At 32.9% G+C, this 20,976-nt stretch overlaps 1 protein-coding gene across 1 annotated transcript in view; it reads right to left on the bottom strand.

The window, feature by feature from the left end:
* LOC111615967 (collagen alpha-1(I) chain-like) overlaps positions 1-20,976 on the bottom strand; it is a 108,914-nt gene that overhangs the window by 28,569 nt on the left and 59,369 nt on the right. Inside the window, exons 25-30 of the mRNA XM_023357398.1 lie at positions 18,693-18,746; positions 17,814-17,975; positions 15,297-15,494; positions 15,171-15,224; positions 7,943-8,104; positions 5,271-5,378 (exon numbers count right to left, since the gene is read on the bottom strand). Of these exons, the coding sequence (XP_023213166.1) occupies positions 5,271-5,378; positions 7,943-8,104; positions 15,171-15,224; positions 15,297-15,494; positions 17,814-17,975; positions 18,693-18,746 (738 nt within the window). The remainder of the gene's footprint in view (positions 1-5,270; positions 5,379-7,942; positions 8,105-15,170; positions 15,225-15,296; positions 15,495-17,813; positions 17,976-18,692; positions 18,747-20,976) is intronic.

Raw genomic sequence — 20,976 nt, 5'->3', positions numbered from 1 at the left:
CAACTCAAAAGCTTCAACTGGGAAATTTTACCTCATCCACCATATTTGCCAGATATTGCTCCCAGTGATTATCATCTTTTTCGGAGTTTGCAGAATTTTTTAAAAGGAAAAACTTTTGAGGATGAGAACAATGTAAAAAAGGCTATTTCTGAATATTTTGATTCAAAACCGAAATCATTTTACAAAGACGGGATTAAAAAGCTACCATCAAGATGGCAAGAAATTGTACAAAATAATAGTGAATACATTATAGATTGAAATAAGATTTAATTAAAATTTTTCGTTGCTTTTTTTGTAGATAAAAATGTGCATGAACTTATGGACTGACCTGATAGTTAGGGCAGGGTTAGAAATATCCAGGACATACTACCAACAAAAATTTCCCAAGGAAGATTCAATTCTAGTTACTGGAGTGACAGATTAACTTTACCACCTCATCCAAGCAACAGATTAACTTTTCAATGAATACAAAACATTACAATTGCATTAGATTGTAAAGGTTAAATTTAGACATTTCAATTTTTTTCTATATGTGACTGGAAAAAAATGTTTTATAATGTTCAATGTGGGTCTGTCTATAAGTAGAGTAACCAAGGGAGTATTTTACCACATATTTCATTGGAAATTGACACATGCAATGTCTGATAACACGAAACTTTCAAAAGAACACATCTTCATGCTGTTGCTCTAAAACTTCAAAAGTGGCCACAATGCAACAAAGACTCATGATCTCATCTGCAAAGCATTTGTTAAAGCATTCATGAGTGAACAAAGGTCAACCAGATGTTGCAAATATCAAAGGAATGACAGTATAAAAGAAAGTGATGATCTACATTTGTTTGGGATGATAAAGTTACTTTCAATCAACATCACTGTCACAAAAGAATTCTACTATGAACAATTGGATCATTTGAACACTAAGCTCAAAGAACATCATCCAAAAACTGATAAAGTCCAGTATGACCACAACAGCACGCCAGCATGTAGAGTAAAGATAACCTTAGAAAACTAATAATTACCTAGCATTTTAACATTTATAGGCACTAGAGGAGGTACTTATGTGCCTCTTCTAGTTCCAAATTACAGTGGTGCCTCGTATAACATACTTAATCTGTTCTAGGTGCACGTCCATTAAGTGAAAAGTCCATTATACAAAACACATTTTCCCATAGAAATACATGTTAAAACATATAATTCATTCCACAGCATAAAATAACCATACTGTACCATTAAAAAAAAAATGAAAATGGAGCAGTCACCAATTATGCCTTGTAGTCAGATGTTGTGAGAAGGAGGTGGAGGAACATTTTCTTCACACATTCATACAGATACAGACTTTTTATACATTGCAGCAGGTCTCTTTTTATTGTTTTTTAATCGGGGTCAGATTCAGCAGCGGCTACCGGGGATTGCAGAGTCAACTCTTCTTGTTCCATCCTTTGTTTTTTGGCAATTGGCTTTTTGAAAAGCATGTCCAAGGTGGTCTGTTTCTCTCTCTTCTTCAATACCTGTTGGAAATGACGGGCAAGGGTGTCATTGTAGAGATCATTGCTCCTGTTGGCCTCAGCTCTGTTTGAATAATGAGTGTTGATAAACTCCTGAACCTCTTCCCATTTGAAAAGGAAATTCTTGTCAACTTTCACACCTTCTGATGATTTCTTGCTTTGTTTCAATTGAAATCACTTTTCCGTTTTTTAGAAGCCATGATTTGCACAACACTTGAATAAATGTAAATACCCTGCACTCAGGTGATGTACGTAATAAACAAGGAAGCAAGCCGAATCTCAATGGGAGCTCTGTACTTCAGATATACTAATAATATATTCTAATAATACTAATATATTTTAAAAATAGTAGATTGTCATTGGCAACGGAAAAAGAGTAGAAACATCATTTGCAACATGTTTGCAGAAATGGTGTTTGTCTCACATAACTGCCAAATGGAAAGTCTGTTGTTCGCAGCCAGTCCGTTGCTCGAGTCATGTAACGGCGAAACAGAAAGTCCGTTGTTTGCAGCGTCCGTTATTCGAGGCGTACGTTATACGAAACACCACTGTATTTAATTTTTAATAGTAATGGCAAAAGCAGTCCTATTTAAACCAGCAATCATTTGACTTTATTATCTTCAGCAGTATCCATTCAAATTTATGACCCTTATCAATTCAGAATAAATATTTTATAACAAATCACAAGTTCAGAATACAGTACACAAATGTGTTTGACAGACAAAATAGAGAGCTAATTGTTTTGATTTTCAAAGAATGGGCAAAAGTGAAAATTTCACTAAAACAATAGGACAGCCAGGACAGAGCAAAAAATGGTACATATGGTCAGCCTACCTTTCAGGCCATTCCATAAACCCAAGGCTGTAGGACCTATCTGGACTCCCCAAAACTTAAGACTGCAGGAATCTATCTGTTTTGCCCCCAAAAAGCCAAATAATTTAGATTCCACCATTTTATGATGAATTTCATATTCAAAAGAACTTGAGGTTTATTATTTAAAATTATTTATGTTGTTTTTGAAATCGTGTTTTGCAAATATATTAAAAGTGAAAAAATAATATTGGACTTCACGCGGAATCTTGGATAAGTAAAGTTGAAAAAATTATCATCTAGGCGTTAACGACCTACAGCTATCGCTACAAACAACTAGCGCTTTCAACGAAACTATTTTCGTCTTCTTCAGGTTGATAGAACAGTTAATAACCTTCAAATTCAAATTACAGCAACGGCAAACCAGCATTGAAATAAACTCAAAATAGAACAAAACAGAAAGTTTGAAAGATGCGCGCTTGATGCCAACGCGCATGAGCAATAGATTATTTTGCGAGAATGCGGAGCTAGCGATGTTGTTTTAACCTGTTGTATAAGTTGACCCACAAGGAAGGCACATCCAGCGTGGGAGTATTGCATGGATTTAGCATGCTGGTAAATAGCGCCTCCCATATATACAAGAGGTTCCTGCTATCACACTGTTTGAGTATCCCCACTTGGTCCCACATCAGAGTGTATTGATGTTGCAACACCAATCTTGTCAACTCGGTGTCGCACCTACCCATACTAATAGATTGTTTGTGTTCGGAGATGCGGCAAGACAACATTCTGGATGTCGCTCCAATATACTGGGTATGAGTACCAGCTGTTGTATTTTCCAATGGGATGGAATACACTCCAGACCGCTTTGGCACAGAAAAAGCATCCCTGTCATTGCATAACACTCTTCTAAGGTTTGGTCGCGGCAACACTGGCAGAAAAAGCGTATGCTGCCTAAAAATACGGCAAATGCGGCCAGTAATACGGCCACAGAATGGTAATGACGCTGGATTAACATACATTCTTCCGAGGTCTACAAAGTCGTGTCAGGAAATAGAGATCCTTTAACCTTTCTAAGGATGTACCTGTACTTAGATCTAGTTTATCCCCCCACCGAGTGATTCTGGTGCATCTGAAGTAGTCCCAGTGACTCTAGCGGCGCTTAAAAACTGTCAAGCGGCCTCTAAGTTACCTAGTATGGAGCTTTCCATCGTCTCAGTGCTTGCTTCCCAGAAGCATTCCAAGAGTGGTATTGGAAATTGTGTGAACAGCCATATTATAAAGCGGTACCTGCAGGAGAGAGGTCTATCGCTCCTGATTTCGGACAAGGAGAAGTTTGTTTTGTGCAAAGAAGAGGATTTTCTGGCCAGAGCCTTGAATTTCCTCAGGCTTTCCCATGCTGAAGTTTTACAGTCTGATCCAACCCGTTCGGTACTAAGGAAGGCTAGGAAAATAGCATCTCTTCCAAGTATTTCCGCTCTTCTTGGATGTGTGGATCTGCTGCCCAATGTAGCTTGTCCTAGGCTCTTTTTTGAAATAAAAACCCATAAGGAGAACCGCCCTCTAAGGCCGCTGGTTAATAAAAGGTCCCACCCAACCTACCACCTGGAGAAGGCTATAGCTAAGTTACTGGGTGGGCTCCTTCCCCCATCGCCCCTAGTTACGTCATCGTCCATTGCAGCAAAGGCCACTATTTCTTCTGTATTGGATAATCTATCCCATAGCATTTACAACTTCTACAAGATGGATGTGGTTGCACTCTACCCCTCAGTACCACAGTTTGAGGCGGTTATGCTTGCCAATGCTATGCTTGTTAAGGAGGGTTTTACAGTGCAGCAAATCCTAGAAATATGAGAGACCTTGCTTTTTATCACAGAAAATAATTACTTTTGGTTCAACGGGAAAGTATATCTACAGAAACAAGGGGTACCTATGGGCTCTCCACTCTCTGCTATATTGGCGAAGTTACTCATGAGGCGTGTTGAGCAAAGAGTGTTTAGCTTCCCTCTCACCATAGCATACCCGCTATTATATCTTAGATACGTGGACGATATCATAGTAGGCTGGCAACACACAGAAGAGGAATTCCATATCCTCAAAAGTTATCTTATGCAGGTTTATTCTACCATCAAGTTTACCTGGGAAAAGGAAAAGGAAGGTGAGATTGCATTTTTAGATTTAAAGATCACCAAAGCCCAGGGTGGTATAGAGTTCTCCGTGTTCCATAAGTTCAACAGCATACCTCCTTTAATTCCTGCCACCGCATACCAACCACAGCACTACGTCAACGCAGCTATCGCTCCTCTAATTAGAAGGGCCTTTTTGTTGTCTTCCAATCAAGCTCTTGTCAACATCGAGCTTGAAGCTATAAGTGCAGCGGTAAGTGCGGCAGGTTATGCTAGATCTAAGTACAGATACATCCTTAGAAAGGTTAAAGGATCTCTATTTCCTGACACGACTTTGCAGGCCTCAGAAAAATGTACGTTAATCCAGCCGTCATTACCATTCTGTGGCCGTATTACTGGCCGCATTTGCCGTATTTTTAGGCAGCATACGCTTTTTCTGCCAGTGTTGCCGCAACCAAACCTTAGAAGAGTGTTATGCAATGACAGGGATCCTTTTTCTGTGCTAGAGCAGCCTGGAGTGTATTCCATCCCATTGGAAAGTACAACAGCCGGTACTCATACCCAGTATATTGGAGCGACATCCAGAATGTTGTCTTGCTGCATCTCCGAACACAAACAATCTATTAGTATGGGTAGGTGCGACACCGAGTTGGCAAGATTGGTGTTGCAACATCAATACACTCTGATGTGGGACCAAGNTTTTATGTAGAAAATTTTTAATTCTATTTAATATTTTTAATATCCATATGAAGTTGGAATGATAAAAAAATTATTAATTATTATATAATAAACAATCTGATAGAAAAAATCAGTAAATTTTAATACATACTACTGGACCAGGAGGTCCTTGTATTCCTTGAAGTCCAGGAGGTCCTTTATCACCTTGAACACCTGGTGGACCTTGTAAACCAACAGGTCCAGGAGAACCAACTTCACCCTTTAATGTAAAAATTTCTAACTGTAGATATTCATTACATTCAATAAATATGAATTATTATATGAAAATAAAAATAAGAAGCATTAGTAATTGTAATTTTAATGTAAATATAACTTTATTTAAATAACATTATTAGAATCAATATTTCACTTCTGAGACTTACAGCAAGAAGTCATCCTCATATTTAATGTAGATTTATTGCTTAAAAACCCAATTTGTTGGATCATGTACTCTTAATTATAATGCATGTACTCTTAATTATAATGCATATGTTAATGTTGTAGTATTAAAGAGAATTATACTATCTCAGCTATATTTGTGTATTCAAATCTTTAAAATTTTACAATATCTGCAAATATTGAACATGAAAGAGTAAACATACACATTAAATTGCTAAATAAACTTTTCAAATCTGAAGATAGTTTTTGGGAAGAAAACTATGAGGTAAAGGTAGGACTTTGAATGATATTCAAGATTTAAAAAAAATGCAACAAAATTCATTTCAAATTTTATATTTTCACATTCCAGATTCCAATAATAATGTGATGAATGTCATGTTATTCAGGAAACATGAATCATTGAGTATTTGAAATCTCTTGTAGACAGATCACTATCAATTTGGCAACATTTTACTAAAACCATTCATTTTAAAAGATAACAATTATATATTTATATAGAATAGATAGCCTTTTCTTATTCCAAAAATTTATATAGCTTTTACAGATTGAGTGAATGAATAAATTTACAGTTTAGAAATTATTTATAAAGACATTTTATTTTTTTCATCATGTTATTATCATCATCATTATGCCTATACTTGTGTTTCTTTCTTATATGACAATATGTATATTTTGCTTAGTGTTAAATAATCATATTTTTCTAACATTTTATGTTGTTTTTAATGTAAATATTAAATTTTAATAAAATATTATATGAAACTTTCATTAGAAGTCTCTTAATTTTGATAGTTTGATGCTAACTGCATAACATAAAATAAATTTTAAATACTTAAATCTAAAATAAATAAGACTTTGTTAAGATAAAAAAGATCTGGTTTAACTCTCAAACTTATCAGGAGTTGTCTGCAAAAGCTCCAGACAGAATTGCTAGACAGGATTTTAAATTCATGCATGACAATGCAAGCTTTCATGTTTCAAAATCAACATTATCCTTTTTCAGTGCAAGAATATGTGGCTTTTGGACTGGGCATCCTTCAGTGCAAATTAAATCCCCATAGAAAATCTTTCAGGTAACCTGTTTTCAGAAAGCAACCATAAAGTTGCTTTCTGCAACCATAAAGTTGGAAATAATAGTTAATATTTTGCTATAAAATGTACTAGCAAATTTCATCAAAGTTACATGAAAATAATAGCAAGTTCCTAGGCAATCACTATGTTCTATTATTGTTGAACAGACTATATTTACTGAACAGTTTTAACTATTTATTAAAATATTTTTTTCTGAAAGCAGAACTCATTTATTTCTCAATTAATATTAAGTTATAAAAGGACTATTTTGAAAATAAGAATTTTATAAGAAATTACTTTATTTTGGAAAACTTTAAGTTACAAAAGTGTTATTTTATGCAATTTGTATTTGTATTTAACAATAGAGAGAGACTCTTATTTTAAATTTACTAACAAATATATGGCCCACCAGTGGCCGAATGGTCTTCGTACCCTAAACACAGGGAGTTCGGTCGTGGGTTCACGCCGCGATCGGACAGGCTGGCTGCTTGGAGTTTTCCGGGTTTTCTCCTTGCCAATAACGACTAAATAGGAGGCCAGTTCCCCATAAAAGTCCTCCTGGAAGGCATTTGATCCCCTCGCGCAAAATCGCGCCCCAGAGAAGGCAACGGGAAACCACTCTGGATTGTACCCTTCCCTAGTAACACCTTGGCGCATTACTAATCTGCGCCGGGTGTGGCCGAGGTCAGGAAAACCTGATATGGCACTATGAGATGAACAAATATATAAGCGTAAAGTAATATTATGTCAAGGGAATTAAAAAACAGTATTAGTTTTTGAAAAAAATATTTTGTCATATAATCTGACAACTAATGCAGATATTTTAAATATTTGATATAGATTTAAACAACAATTAAAAATAAAAAGCAGACTCTAAAGCAGATTAAAAATCTCCAAACAAAACTAAAGGATAAAAAATAATAAATAATGTTACTAATCAAATTATCAATCTGGATTTATTATTTGATTAAATATACCAAAATTATTTGATTAACTCAGGCATGGTTTATTACATAATAAATAATGTTAAAAACTTTTAGATTTCTACCTACACAGGACATTAGCATTTAATATTACATGACATATGAATAATTTTAAATTATAAATTATTTAAACTTTATAATCTCTAATAAAATATTATTTAAAAAAAAAACAATAATTTATTATTAATCAAATTTTCATTTTACATATTCATTATTCATGAAAGAGATAAATAAAATATATATTAATTCTATGTTTGGTTATGTTTTCATAATATATTTCAAATTATAAAAATTACATTTATAATCTTTTTATTTGAAAGACTGTAAAACTTACTTTATCACCAGATTCTCCACGAGGTCCTATTGGTCCTGACAAGCCTGGTGGTCCTTGATCTCCTGGTCTGCCAGAGGGTCCAGCAGGGCCAACTAAACCAGTTTCTCCCTTATCACCTTTTGGACCAGCGGGTCCAACATCTCCTCTTCTTCCCGGTAAACCCTAACAAGAAATTATATATTTTTATTAAACACACACATCTGCATACATACATTAAAAATAAGCAAAGGAATTACTATTAAATATATTTTTATAAACATATTCTGTCCCATGGGCATTAGAGGACCTTTTGTGTTGGGCCAAGCCCATAATGGGAACAACCAAGTATCAGGTCAGTCCATAAGTTCGTGCGTATTTTATTACCTTGAGAAAAATCTTGTTTTGCTGTTAAAAATGCCAGTCTAATGTGATACCTTTTACACTGAAGTGTTAAATTGGATCTCATTCATATAATACTGTTCAGAATTGGGAACATTTCAGTTGTTTATTTTCGTTAAAATGGAAGTAACACATGAATATAAGAGACATGTTTTATACTTTTTATTTTTAAGTGATGAGAATGCTACAAATGCAGCCAAAAAATTAAATACTGTTCATAATCAAACTGTAATTAGTGTAAGGACTGCGCAGAAGTGGTTTGAAAGATTTAGAAATAATGATTTTAGTGTGGAGGATAAGGCTCGTACTGGAAGACCTGTTGACTTTGATGATGATGCTCTCTCTGCACTAGTTGAAGCAGAACCATCTTTAACAGTTGATGAAATTGCGGAACGTTTAAATTCATCCCATGGAACTGTTCATAGACATCTACAACAAATCGGAAAAGTTTCAAAGCTAGGAAAATGGATACCACATGAACTGTCAATAGCTAACTGACAACAACGTCAACTGCTCAACTCAAAAGCTTCAACTGGGAAATTTTACCTCATCCACCATATTTGCCAGATATTGCTCCCAGTGATTATCATCTTTTTCGGAGTTTGCAGAATTTTTTAAAAGGAAAAACTTTTGAGGATGAGAACAATGTAAAAAAGGCTATTTCTGAATATGATGATTCAAAACCGAAATAATTTTACAAAGACGGGATTAAAAAGCTACCATCAAGATGGCAAGAAATTGTACAAAATAATAGTGAATACATTATAGATTGAAATAAGATTTAATTAAAATTTTTCGTTGCTTTTTTTGTAGATAAAAATGTGCATGAACTTATGGACTGACCTGATAGTTAGGGCAGGGTTAGAAATATCCAGGACATACTACCAACAAAAATTTCCCAAGGAAGATTCAATTCTAGTTACTGGAGTGACAGATTAACTTTACCACCTCATCCAAGCAACAGATTAACTTTTCAATGAATACAAAACATTACAATTGCATTAGATTGTAAAGGTTAAATTTAGACATTTCAATTTTTTTCTATATGTGACTGGAAAAAAATGTTTTATAATGTTCAATGTGGGTCTGTCTATAAGTAGAGTAACCAAGGGAGTATTTTACCACATATTTCATTGGAAATTGACACATGCAATGTCTGATAACACGAAACTTTCAAAAGAACACATCTTCATGCTGTTGCTCTAAAACTTCAAAAGTGGCCACAATGCAACAAAGACTCATGATCTCATCTGCAAAGCATTTGTTAAAGCATTCATGAGTGAACAAAGGTCAACCAGATGTTGCAAATATCAAAGGAATGACAGTATAAAAGAAAGTGATGATCTACATTTGTTTGGGATGATAAAGTTACTTTCAATCAACATCACTGTCACAAAAGAATTCTACTATGAACAATTGGATCATTTGAACACTAAGCTCAAAGAACATCATCCAAAAACTGATAAAGTCCAGTATGACCACAACAGCACGCCAGCATGTAGAGTAAAGATAACCTTAGAAAACTAATAATTACCTAGCATTTTAACATTTATAGGCACTAGAGGAGGTACTTATGTGCCTCTTCTAGTTCCAAATTACAGTGGTGCCTCGTATAACATACTTAATCTGTTCTAGGTGCACGTCCATTAAGTGAAAAGTCCATTATACAAAACACATTTTCCCATAGAAATACATGTTAAAACATATAATTCATTCCACAGCATAAAATAACCATACTGTACCATTAAAAAAAAAATGAAAATGGAGCAGTCACCAATTATGCCTTGTAGTCAGATGTTGTGAGAAGGAGGTGGAGGAACATTTTCTTCACACATTCATACAGATACAGACTTTTTATACATTGCAGCAGGTCTCTTTTTATTGTTTTTTAATCGGGGTCAGATTCAGCAGCGGCTACCGGGGATTGCAGAGTCAACTCTTCTTGTTCCATCCTTTGTTTTTTGGCAATTGGCTTTTTGAAAAGCATGTCCAAGGTGGTCTGTTTCTCTCTCTTCTTCAATACCTGTCGGAAATGACGGGCAAGGGTGTCATTGTAGAGATCATTGCTCCTGTTGGCCTCAGCTCTGTTTGAATAATGAGTGTTGATAAACTCCTGAACCTCTTCCCATTTGAAAAGGAAATTCTTGTCAACTTTCACACCTTCTGATGATTTCTTGCTTTGTTTCAATTGAAATCACTTTTCCGTTTTTTAGAAGCCATGATTTGCACAACACTTGAATAAATGTAAATACCCTGCACTCAGGTGATGTACGTAATAAACAAGGAAGCAAGCCGAATCACAATGGGAGCTCTGTACTTCAGATATACTAATAATATATTCTAATAATACTAATATATTTTAAAAATAGTAGATTGTCATTGGCAACGGAAAAAGAGTAGAAACATCATTTGCAACATGTTTGCAGAAATGGTGTTTGTCTCACATAACTGCCAAATGGAAAGTCTGTTGTTCGCAGCCAGTCCGTTGCTCGAGTCATGTAACGGCGAAACAGAAAGTCCGTTGTTTGCAGCGTCCGTTATTCGAGGCGTACGTTATACGAAACACCACTGTATTTAATTTTTAATAGTAATGGCAAAAGCAGTCCTATTTAAACCAGCAATCATTTGACTTTATTATCTTCAGCAGTATCCATTCAAATTTATGACCCTTATCAATTCAGAATAAATATTTTATAACAAATCACAAGTTCAGAATACAGTACACAAATGTGTTTGACAGACAAAATAGAGAGCTAATTGTTTTGATTTTCAAAGAATGGGCAAAAGTGAAAATTTCACTAAAACAATAGGACAGCCAGGACAGAGCAAAAAATGGTACATATGGTCAGCCTACCTTTCAGGCCATTCCATAAACCCAAGGCTGTAGGACCTATCTGGACTCCCCAAAACTTAAGACTGCAGGAATCTATCTGTTTTGCCCCCAAAAAGCCAAATAATTTAGATTCCACCATTTTATGATGAATTTCATATTCAAAAGAACTTGAGGTTTATTATTTAAAATTATTTATGTTGTTTTTGAAATCGTGTTTTGCAAATATATTAAAAGTGAAAAAATAATATTGGACTTCACGCGGAATCTTGGATAAGTAAAGTTGAAAAAATTATCATCTAGGCGTTAACGACCTACAGCTATCGCTACAAACAACTAGCGCTTTCAACGAAACTATTTTCGTCTTCTTCAGGTTGATAGAACAGTTAATAACCTTCAAATTCAAATTACAGCAACGGCAAACCAGCATTGAAATAAACTCAAAATAGAACAAAACAGAAAGTTTGAAAGATGCGCGCTTGATGCCAACGCGCATGAGCAATAGATTATTTTGCGAGAATGCGGAGCTAGCGATGTTGTTTTAACCTGTTGTATAAGTTGACCCACAAGGAAGGCACATCCAGCGTGGGAGTATTGCATGGATTTAGCATGCTGGTAAATAGCGCCTCCCATATATACAAGAGGTTCCTGCTATCACACTGTTTGAGTATCCCCACTTGGTCCCACATCAGAGTGTATTGATGTTGCAACACCAATCTTGCCAACTCGGTGTCGCACCTACCCATACTAATAGATTGTTTGTGTTCGGAGATGCAGCAAGACAACATTCTGGATGTCGCTCCAATATACTGGGTATGAGTACCGGCTGTTGTACTTTCCAATGGGATGGAATACACTCCAGGCTGCTCTAGCACAGAAAAAGGATCCCTGTCATTGCATAACACTCTTCTAAGGTTTGGTTGCGGCAACACTGGCAGAAAAAGCGTATGCTGCCTAAAAATACGGCAAATGCGGCCAGTAATACGGCCACAGAATGGTAATGACGGCTGGATTAACGTACATTTTTCTGAGGCCTGCAAAGTCGTGTCAGGAAATAGAGATCCTTTAACCTTTCTAAGGATGTATCTGTACTTAGATCTAGCATAACCTGCCGCACTTACCGCTGCACTTATAGCTTCAAGCTCGATGTTGACAAGAGCTTGATTGGAAGACAACAAAAAGGCCCTTCTAATTAGAGGAGCGATAGCTGCGTTGACGTAGTGCTGTGGTTGGTATGCGGTGGCAGGAATTAAAGGAGGTATGCTGTTGAACTTATGGAACACGGAGAACTCTATACCACCCTGGGCTTTGGTGATCTTTAAATCTAAAAATGCAATCTCACCTTCCTTTTCCTTTTCCCAGGTAAACTTGATGGTAGAATAAACCTGCATAAGATAACTTTTGAGGATATGGAATTCCTCTTCTGTGTGTTGCCAGCCTACTATGATATCGTCCACGTATCTAAGATATAATAGCGGGTATGCTATGGTGAGAGGGAAGCTAAACACTCTTTGCTCAACACGCCTCATGAGTAACTTCGCCAATATAGCAGAGAGTGGAGAGCCCATAGGTACCCCTTGTTTCTGTAGATATACTTTCCCGTTGAACCAAAAGTAATTATTTTCTGTGATAAAAAGCAAGGTCTCTCATATTTCTAGGATTTGCTGCACTGTAAAACCCTCCTTAACAAGCATAGCATTGGCAAGCATAACCGCCTCAAACTGTGGTACTGAGGGGTAGAGTGCAACCACATCCATCTTGTAGAAGTTGTAAATGCTATGGGATAGATTATCCAATACAGAAGAAATAGTGGCCTTTGCTGCAATGGACGATGACGTAACTAGGGGCGATGGGGGAAGGAGCCCACCCAGTAACTTAGCTATAGCCTTCTCCAGGTGGTAGGTTGGGTGGGACCTTTTATTAACCAGCGGCCTTAGAGGGCGGTTCTCCTTATGGGTTTTTATTTCAAAAAAGAGCCTAGGACAAGCTACATTGGGCAGCAGATCCACACATCCAAGAAGAGCGGAAATACTTGGAAGAGATGCTATTTTCCTAGCCTTCCTTAGTACCGAACGGGTTGGATCAGACTGTAAAACTTCAGCATGGGAAAGCCTGAGGAAATTCAAGGCTCTGGCCAGAAAATCCTCTTCTTTGCACAAAACAAACTTCTCCTTGTCCGAAATCAGGAGCGATAGACCTCTCTCCTGCAGGTACCGCTTTATAATATGGCTGTTCACACAATTTCCAATACCACTCTTGGAATGCTTCTGGGAAGCAAGCACTGAGACGATGGAAAGCTCCATACTAGGTAACTTAGAGGCCGCTTGACAGTTTTTAAGCGCCGCTAGAGTCACTGGGACTACTTCAGATGCACCAGAATCACTCGGTGGGGGGATAAACTAGATCTAAGTACAGGTACATCCTTAGAAAGGTTAAAGGATCTCTATTTCCTGACACGACTTTGTAGACCTCGGAAGAATGTATGTTAATCCAGCGTCATTACCATTCTGTGGCCGTATTACTGGCCGCATTTGCCGTATTTTTAGGCAGCATACGCTTTTTCTGCCAGTGTTGCCGCGACCAAACCTTAGAAGAGTGTTATGCAATGACAGGGATGCTTTTTCTGTGCCAAAGCGGTCTGGAGTGTATTCCATCCCATTGGAAAATACAACAGCTGGTACTCATACCCAGTATATTGGAGCGACATCCAGAATGTTGTCTTGCTGCATCTCCGAACACAAACAATCTATTAGTATGGGTAGGTGCGACACCGAGTTGGCAAGATTGGTGTTGCAACATCAATACACTCTGATGTGGGACCAAGTGGGGATACTCAAACAGTGTGATAGCAGGAACCTCTTGTATATATGGGAGGCGCTATTTACCAGCATGCTAAATCCATGCAATACTCCCACGCTGGATGTGCCTTCCTTGTGGGTCAACTTATACAACAGGTTAAAACAACATCGCTAGCTCCGCATTCTCGCAAAATAATCTATTGCTCATGCGCGTTGGCATCAAGCGCGCATCTTTCAAACTTTCTGTTTTGTTCTATTTTGAGTTTATTTCAATGCTGGTTTGCCGTTGCTGTAATTTGAATTTGAAGGTTATTAACTGTTCTATCAACCTGAAGAAGACGAAAATAGTTTCGTTGAAAGCGCTAGTTGTAGCGATAACTGTAGGTTGTTAACGCCTAGATGATAATTTTCGCAAATATATTGGACTTCGAACTCACATTTGAGTTATAAATAAACACTTGGCTTTATTTCCATCATTTTTAGTTGAAATTATTAATTAATTAAAATTAATTAATTAATTAATTAAAATTATTTGTTGTAATTTTATCAAAATAAAGAATTATTGTTGTTTATCATATGATTGTGAGATTCTTATATTCAAATACCTTTTGAAAAACAAACTTTTGCAATGTTACAATTTATTATCCTTTTTAAGAAATGACTCCATAGATAAATCCAATCCAAAAACAGAAAACATAAATAAGGAATTCAAGGAGTCACTGTTTTCTTGCAAAGCTGACTCCTTAAATGTTTATTAACATTTTCTGTTTTTGAGTCAATTTATTAATAATTGAATTGTTTTGAACATTTTTAAAATGTGTGAACAAGAGAATATGTAATGTTAATTTTGTTTGTAATTTATTTTGTAATAAATTTTGTTTATACAGTATTTATTTTGTAAAATTTATTATTGGTAATATTTATACCAAATTTCTCTTAGTTATTAACTTTTTAATTAAATTTCTACATAAAATTATCTAAATACATTCAAGAAATTAAGTGTTCAGAAAAATTATTAAAAAAATGTTATAAAAAGAAATGATTTAAAATTTGATATTAAATGATATGTTTATATGTTAATATTAAGTTAGATAAACAAAAAATAAAAATAGAATAAGAAAGCAAAAATAATTTCAAAATTATTATAGTCTATCTCCAATAAATTAATAAAAAATCTACATTTCATTTAGCATAAATAAAAACATTATATCTGAAATCTTACAAGTAATCCTGAAGGTCCTGAACTTCCTTTTGCACCTTTATCACCTGGTAATCCCTAAAAATAAATTAAAGTCATTATTTCCTGTACTGTGATAATATTTGTTTCTCAAAAAACTATATTATTTACCCTGCTTCCTTCTTTTCCTGAAGGTCCAGATTCACCTCTAATTCCTTGTGGACCAGGAAGTCCCTGTGGGCCTCTTTCTCCTGGAAATCCACGCTCTCCTCTATCTCCTGATGGTCCTGGAAATCCTGGAGGTCCAGGTGATCCAGGTTGCCCATCTTTCCCTGGTGAACCAGCTGTACCAGGAATACCTGGAATACCCTGCAATCAAATTGAACTATCATTATTATTATTAATAAATAAGACAAAAAATTACTAACTTACTAACTTTTGAATGTTAATTCTTTCATTAGAATATAAACATAAAAGCAATAAATGGTGGTTAGTATTTTCAATAAGTAGAGGAGAAGGTGGTATTATGGAACACTGCGGGTATTATGGAACACTGCGGGTATTATGGAACCACCCCATTTCGAACTGATAATAAAGGCGAACTGTAGCGGAATGTGGCTGAACTGAACTAGGCAGACATCCATAGCAAGGTGAAAACCCGTTTTACTTCAGTTAAACAGTTGTCCGTATGTAATCAGCAAATTTGTTTTTTTCAAAATTCACAAGTTTTGAATGCTAAGTGAATTTAATTATTTCTAAAATATAAATCGTGTAGTTGTAGGTTCACTGGTGCATGTATTCCGTTCTGGAGACTTAGGGGTACATATTAATCTGTGTGATGTTCACGTTTTTTAAATTTTGGTCTCGACAGACAAAAGTTAATTCGAGATGGCGATGCGTGAAATACGGACCCCATTGGTGCTTTTACAGTAATATGGAACTCAACTCCTCCGAACTTTCTATTTGCAAGCAGACATTCCTCCAGAGCAATTTGTGAAAAAGACACTAGGTAGAAAGCCAATTCTTCCTGAGAATATCGAAAAAGAGCTGCTGGAATATATATTGTTGATGGAGGTCATATTTTTCTATTATAAAAGCATTTTTGCGATAAAATACATTGGAGTAAATAATTTTGTAATTATTTAACATTTTTTGTCCTTTCCTATTTGTTTTTGGCTACATTAAAGCATTTTTTTTGAAAATATACAGTAAGGTTCCATATTACCACCCGATTTTCTCTAAGCCTACTTTCGGACTTTTTGTACAAAAGCCTTCAAAAACCATACTTATAATTACACTAGCGAAAAATCCAATTAAGAACATTTAGTTTACTAGTTACCAGTACTTTTCGCATAAAAAATGTAGGTGTAGTTATGATACCTTGTTTACAATTCACTAAAATGTAATTGGGGTTCCATAATACCACCTTCTCCTCTATATCTTACCATCTTCAGGTAATTAAACCAAACAAAACAGAATTTAAACTTGTCATTTGGAATAATATTACATAAAATATTTATTTTATATGATAAATTTTAAATACAAAATTCTTCTTAACAATACTTATCATTTAAAGTATTACATGGTATACTTATTTTAAATTACAAATTTTAAGTATAAAGTCATTTTTAATGAACTTATCATTTAAATCATTTAAGATATTATAAATAAATATAAAAAATAACAAATTACCAAAAATAAAAATAATAATAATAATGGATTTTTCACTTACAAAAATAAATACCAACTGACAGAAAACAAAATAAAAATTCAAATTTTTAAAGTTTTATTTTTGAGCTTCAAAAAGACCAAAACAAATCCATTATTATTATATTTGATGTTTTAAATACAAATTTATTATTTTAGTTTTTATATTTATTTATAATGTTTTAAATAATAATTTCATTAAAAATGGTTTTATATTTAAAATTTATCATTTAAAATAAGTATTTCAGATTATATTGTTCCAAACAGCCATTTCAAATTCTATTTTATTTGATTCAATCAGTTGATAACAATAAGTTATACTTATTGAAAAAACTAGTCATTGTTATTACTTTTATATTTATATTCAAATTAAGGCATTAATATCAAAACCAGTAGTTATAGTTTTTATCTTATTTATTACTAATATCAAGTTTGTGAGAGTTGTCCTACCCATCATATATATATATATATATATATATCATTTCAGGTGAATGCAATAGCTGAATGAATACCATGGAGAGAGTTAAAGGCTATGGATGCTTTAAGTCATCCCTAGTTGGCATTGTAACTAACCAGTATGGTTATATTTTAAATTAATAGTTCTAAAGGAAAGATCGGACAGAGGTCTGGGTAGTGTAATTAGCAATACATCCACACAGTAAGTGGGAGCTGTAGGTTCAGGTCCCAATCTGAGCTGATTATTTTCTTCCAGAAATTTCTAAATTAAATTAATTTATTATAATTATTATAATTAATACAAGATGGCAGCTTAACTGCCTACCTCTAGTCAGACTGATTAGTAATTAATTATTAACATAGTCCAGTAGTAGCCCAATAATTCTGGCAAGATCACTTGGCTCTACTCATTACAATCATCAATTATTATTATTATTATTATTGTTGTTGTTGTTGTTGTTGTTGTTGTTGTTGTAAAACGTTAATATTTAAATTTAAAATTTTTCTTTAATTATCTCAAATTACCTGAAAGCCTCTTGAACCTTGTAAACCAGGTAATCCTCTTTCCCCAGGTTCACCAGGAAGTCCTCTAGGTCCTGGTGTTCCTGTAGCTCCATCTTTTCCTGGATCACCTCTTGGCCCTGGTGACCCAATTTGACCTGGCTGACCATCAACTCCTACATCTCCCTACATAAAAATATATTATTTTAATTATAACCTTCTCTATAAAAATATATTATTTTAATTATAACCTTCTCTCTAAATTAAGTTTGGGTAATCTAATAAATTGGAACTCTATAAATTTTGTATTCAATTCAATAGATTTTATAATAGTAAAATATCAAAAATACTGTATGACTTTATTTAGATAAAAGTTATATTTAAATAGTATATATACATACTATTTATCTGTCTCTACTTTATGATCTATATGTATGTATACATACACATACAGATCCAGCTTCTTTTTTATTAAGAAATTTAATTAATATATACATATATATATAAACATTCTAAAGTCCAATATTTTATGGTAGTTTAAAACATTAATTTTGGTAATATGCTAAATAATTTAGTAATATGCAATCATTTGGCATATTACTATATGCCAAATGATTGCATATTACTAAATTAACATATTACCAAAATTAATATTTTAAACTACCATAATTAAATGTAAAATTAAATTATTCCCTTTTATTTAATTTTAATAAAAGCAATAAATAATTTTAAAAATGGCATATATAAAACATATTGTATAATTATATATGCATGTATGTATAGTATATATATATATACTATACATTATACTATACATACACAATTATTTAAATACAATAAACCTATTACTTTTAATTACATAATTTGTTTTAATTTTTGTACAGAAAACTTAATTTTTCTTACCCTTTCTCCCTTTTGTCCAGGCAATCCTGCTATTCCTGGAGGACCTTGTATACCCTTTAAATTACAATTTTGATTAAAATACATTATTTTTTTTTAAATACATTATTTAAATTATAAAACTAAAATTCTTACACTGCAATCAAGTAAAAAGTATATTTTAAATAAACTACTGATTTTTAATGCTTAATCTATAAATTGTGCATAATTAACACCTAATTTATGCCAATTAATAAAATAAAATATTATATTAACTGATTAATGATAAAGTTTTAATAAAAGTCATGTGATAAAACTGGCCAAGTTTTTATAAAAACAAATCTGTTGATATGCCAACAACTACCAGATTATACCAGGCTATTATATTGCAATTATTTTGAAATAAATTACTAAATAGTATATAACTTGGTATATTACATATGTACAGTACATCAGGTTGGTAGATGCTAGTTTATGTATAGATTTGTTGATTTGAAACGTTTTTACTTGTTATATTTTCAATTATTTTGTTATACTCTAGCATTCAAATGAAAAAAATATTCAAATCACTATTTCACAATACAGTAAACAGCCACTAACTCAAACTAACAAAGGGTGAAGTTTATCCAAGTTTACAAGTCTGAGTTAGGAGGGTGTTTTTCCAATAATATGGAAAATGAAGGGTTGTTATATGATACAATAATTTATTACAATCAGCTCTATACAGAAGTTTTACTCAGCTTAGGTAGGTTATATAGCTGAATTTATTATTACAAAAAATAAGCTCAAAAATTCCATGAATGTACAGTTAGAGCAATTTAGTCTTTACTAACTTAATGACTACAGTAATATCATGCATGTCTTGCAAAGACTTCTGGATTGAAAACAATTTTGTTATAATTATAATTACTTATTAATTATAATTTTTCTATTTTAAATTTTAAATTACTGTATGATTTTTCAAAACAAATTTGTTCAAGTTATGCAAATCTGAGTGAAAAAAATTTGGTGGAGTTCAAGTTAATGGGGGTTTACTATATTTCAAATAACTTAAACAACATAATAATATTCAAAATCATTTTCTACATAAATATTTTTATGTAATAAACAGTTATCATAAAATTTTTTCATGTTACAAAATTAAATATTTGTGAATTAACTTAAGTACACTCAAATCAAAACAAAAGATATAAACTTGTAATAAAAACTCTCAACAATAAAATTTATCTGTATTTTTGTTAAATTTTATCAATCAATATACATTTATAGGAAATACTTCAGTTGTTTTAATCTCAATAAAAGTTTTCTTAAATAGTTTTTTTTCTTTATCTTATGAAAGTAAATTATACACTAATTGAGAAATTAAAATTCATTCAATAAATAATGTGACTGTACAACATCATATATATCACTGTATATATTTCATAACCTTGCTATTCACAAGGCATTGATTTCATTTCTGTTATTTATGTTATTAGGCCTTAGAACAATTAAACTTTTGCTAATACTTCAAAGATGAAATTTTTTCAGAGAAAATTAAATATTAAGTGTTATAATGGAAAACAAAAATGTTCAATAGTGATAAGTTATAAAAAAGTCCTTACATTTCTTACAGTTTATGTTACTCTGAATTTAAAAACTAATTTAAAGTTATTTGAGAAAATGTTAATAAGTTACTTTATACATGCATTACACAAATTTGAAAATCTGACATGAATATCTGAAATTATTTAAATATTGTATCAAATATTCTATATTTCTGTATTAAAACCCAAACATTAGATTTAATTATTATTAATTTTTTATTCAAATATATGTAATACATTTCATTGTAATATCAAAATGATATTTGAAAATATAAGAAATTGATAATCAATGGGTTGATATTCATGCCAAATACTGTATAGTAGGACAAAGAAATCACTGAGATTTCCGATATATAACACTGATCTCAGTGATTTCTCCATCCTACTATAAAACATTGAATTTAAACAAGAAATTTAAGTAGCAAATTAATTCAAAAAATAAGTTATTAAATCTAAACTTTAAAAATATAAGAACAGTGTAATGTAAATATTTCAAAACATTTAATTCAAAATATTAAAAATTTCATTTAATTTTTTTAAACACTTCTTTATTGAAGCTATTCCTTCCAAAGAGATTATTTCTATTCAAAATATAAATAAAAAATAAATAAATTCAGTTGAATCATATTATTTAGTGAAAATATTATTTATAGAACTTAATCTAGAGAATATTACTGACATTCTCTAAATTAAATTCTGTAAATAATATTGTCATTAAATAA

Source organism: Centruroides sculpturatus, unplaced genomic scaffold (assembly GCF_000671375.1).
Source record: "Centruroides sculpturatus isolate CEXI.00-Female unplaced genomic scaffold, Cexi_2.0 scaffold216, whole genome shotgun sequence".
NCBI classification, from domain to species: domain Eukaryota; kingdom Metazoa; phylum Arthropoda; class Arachnida; order Scorpiones; family Buthidae; genus Centruroides; species Centruroides sculpturatus.
This window is presented reverse-complemented; position numbering and strand designations above follow the sequence as displayed.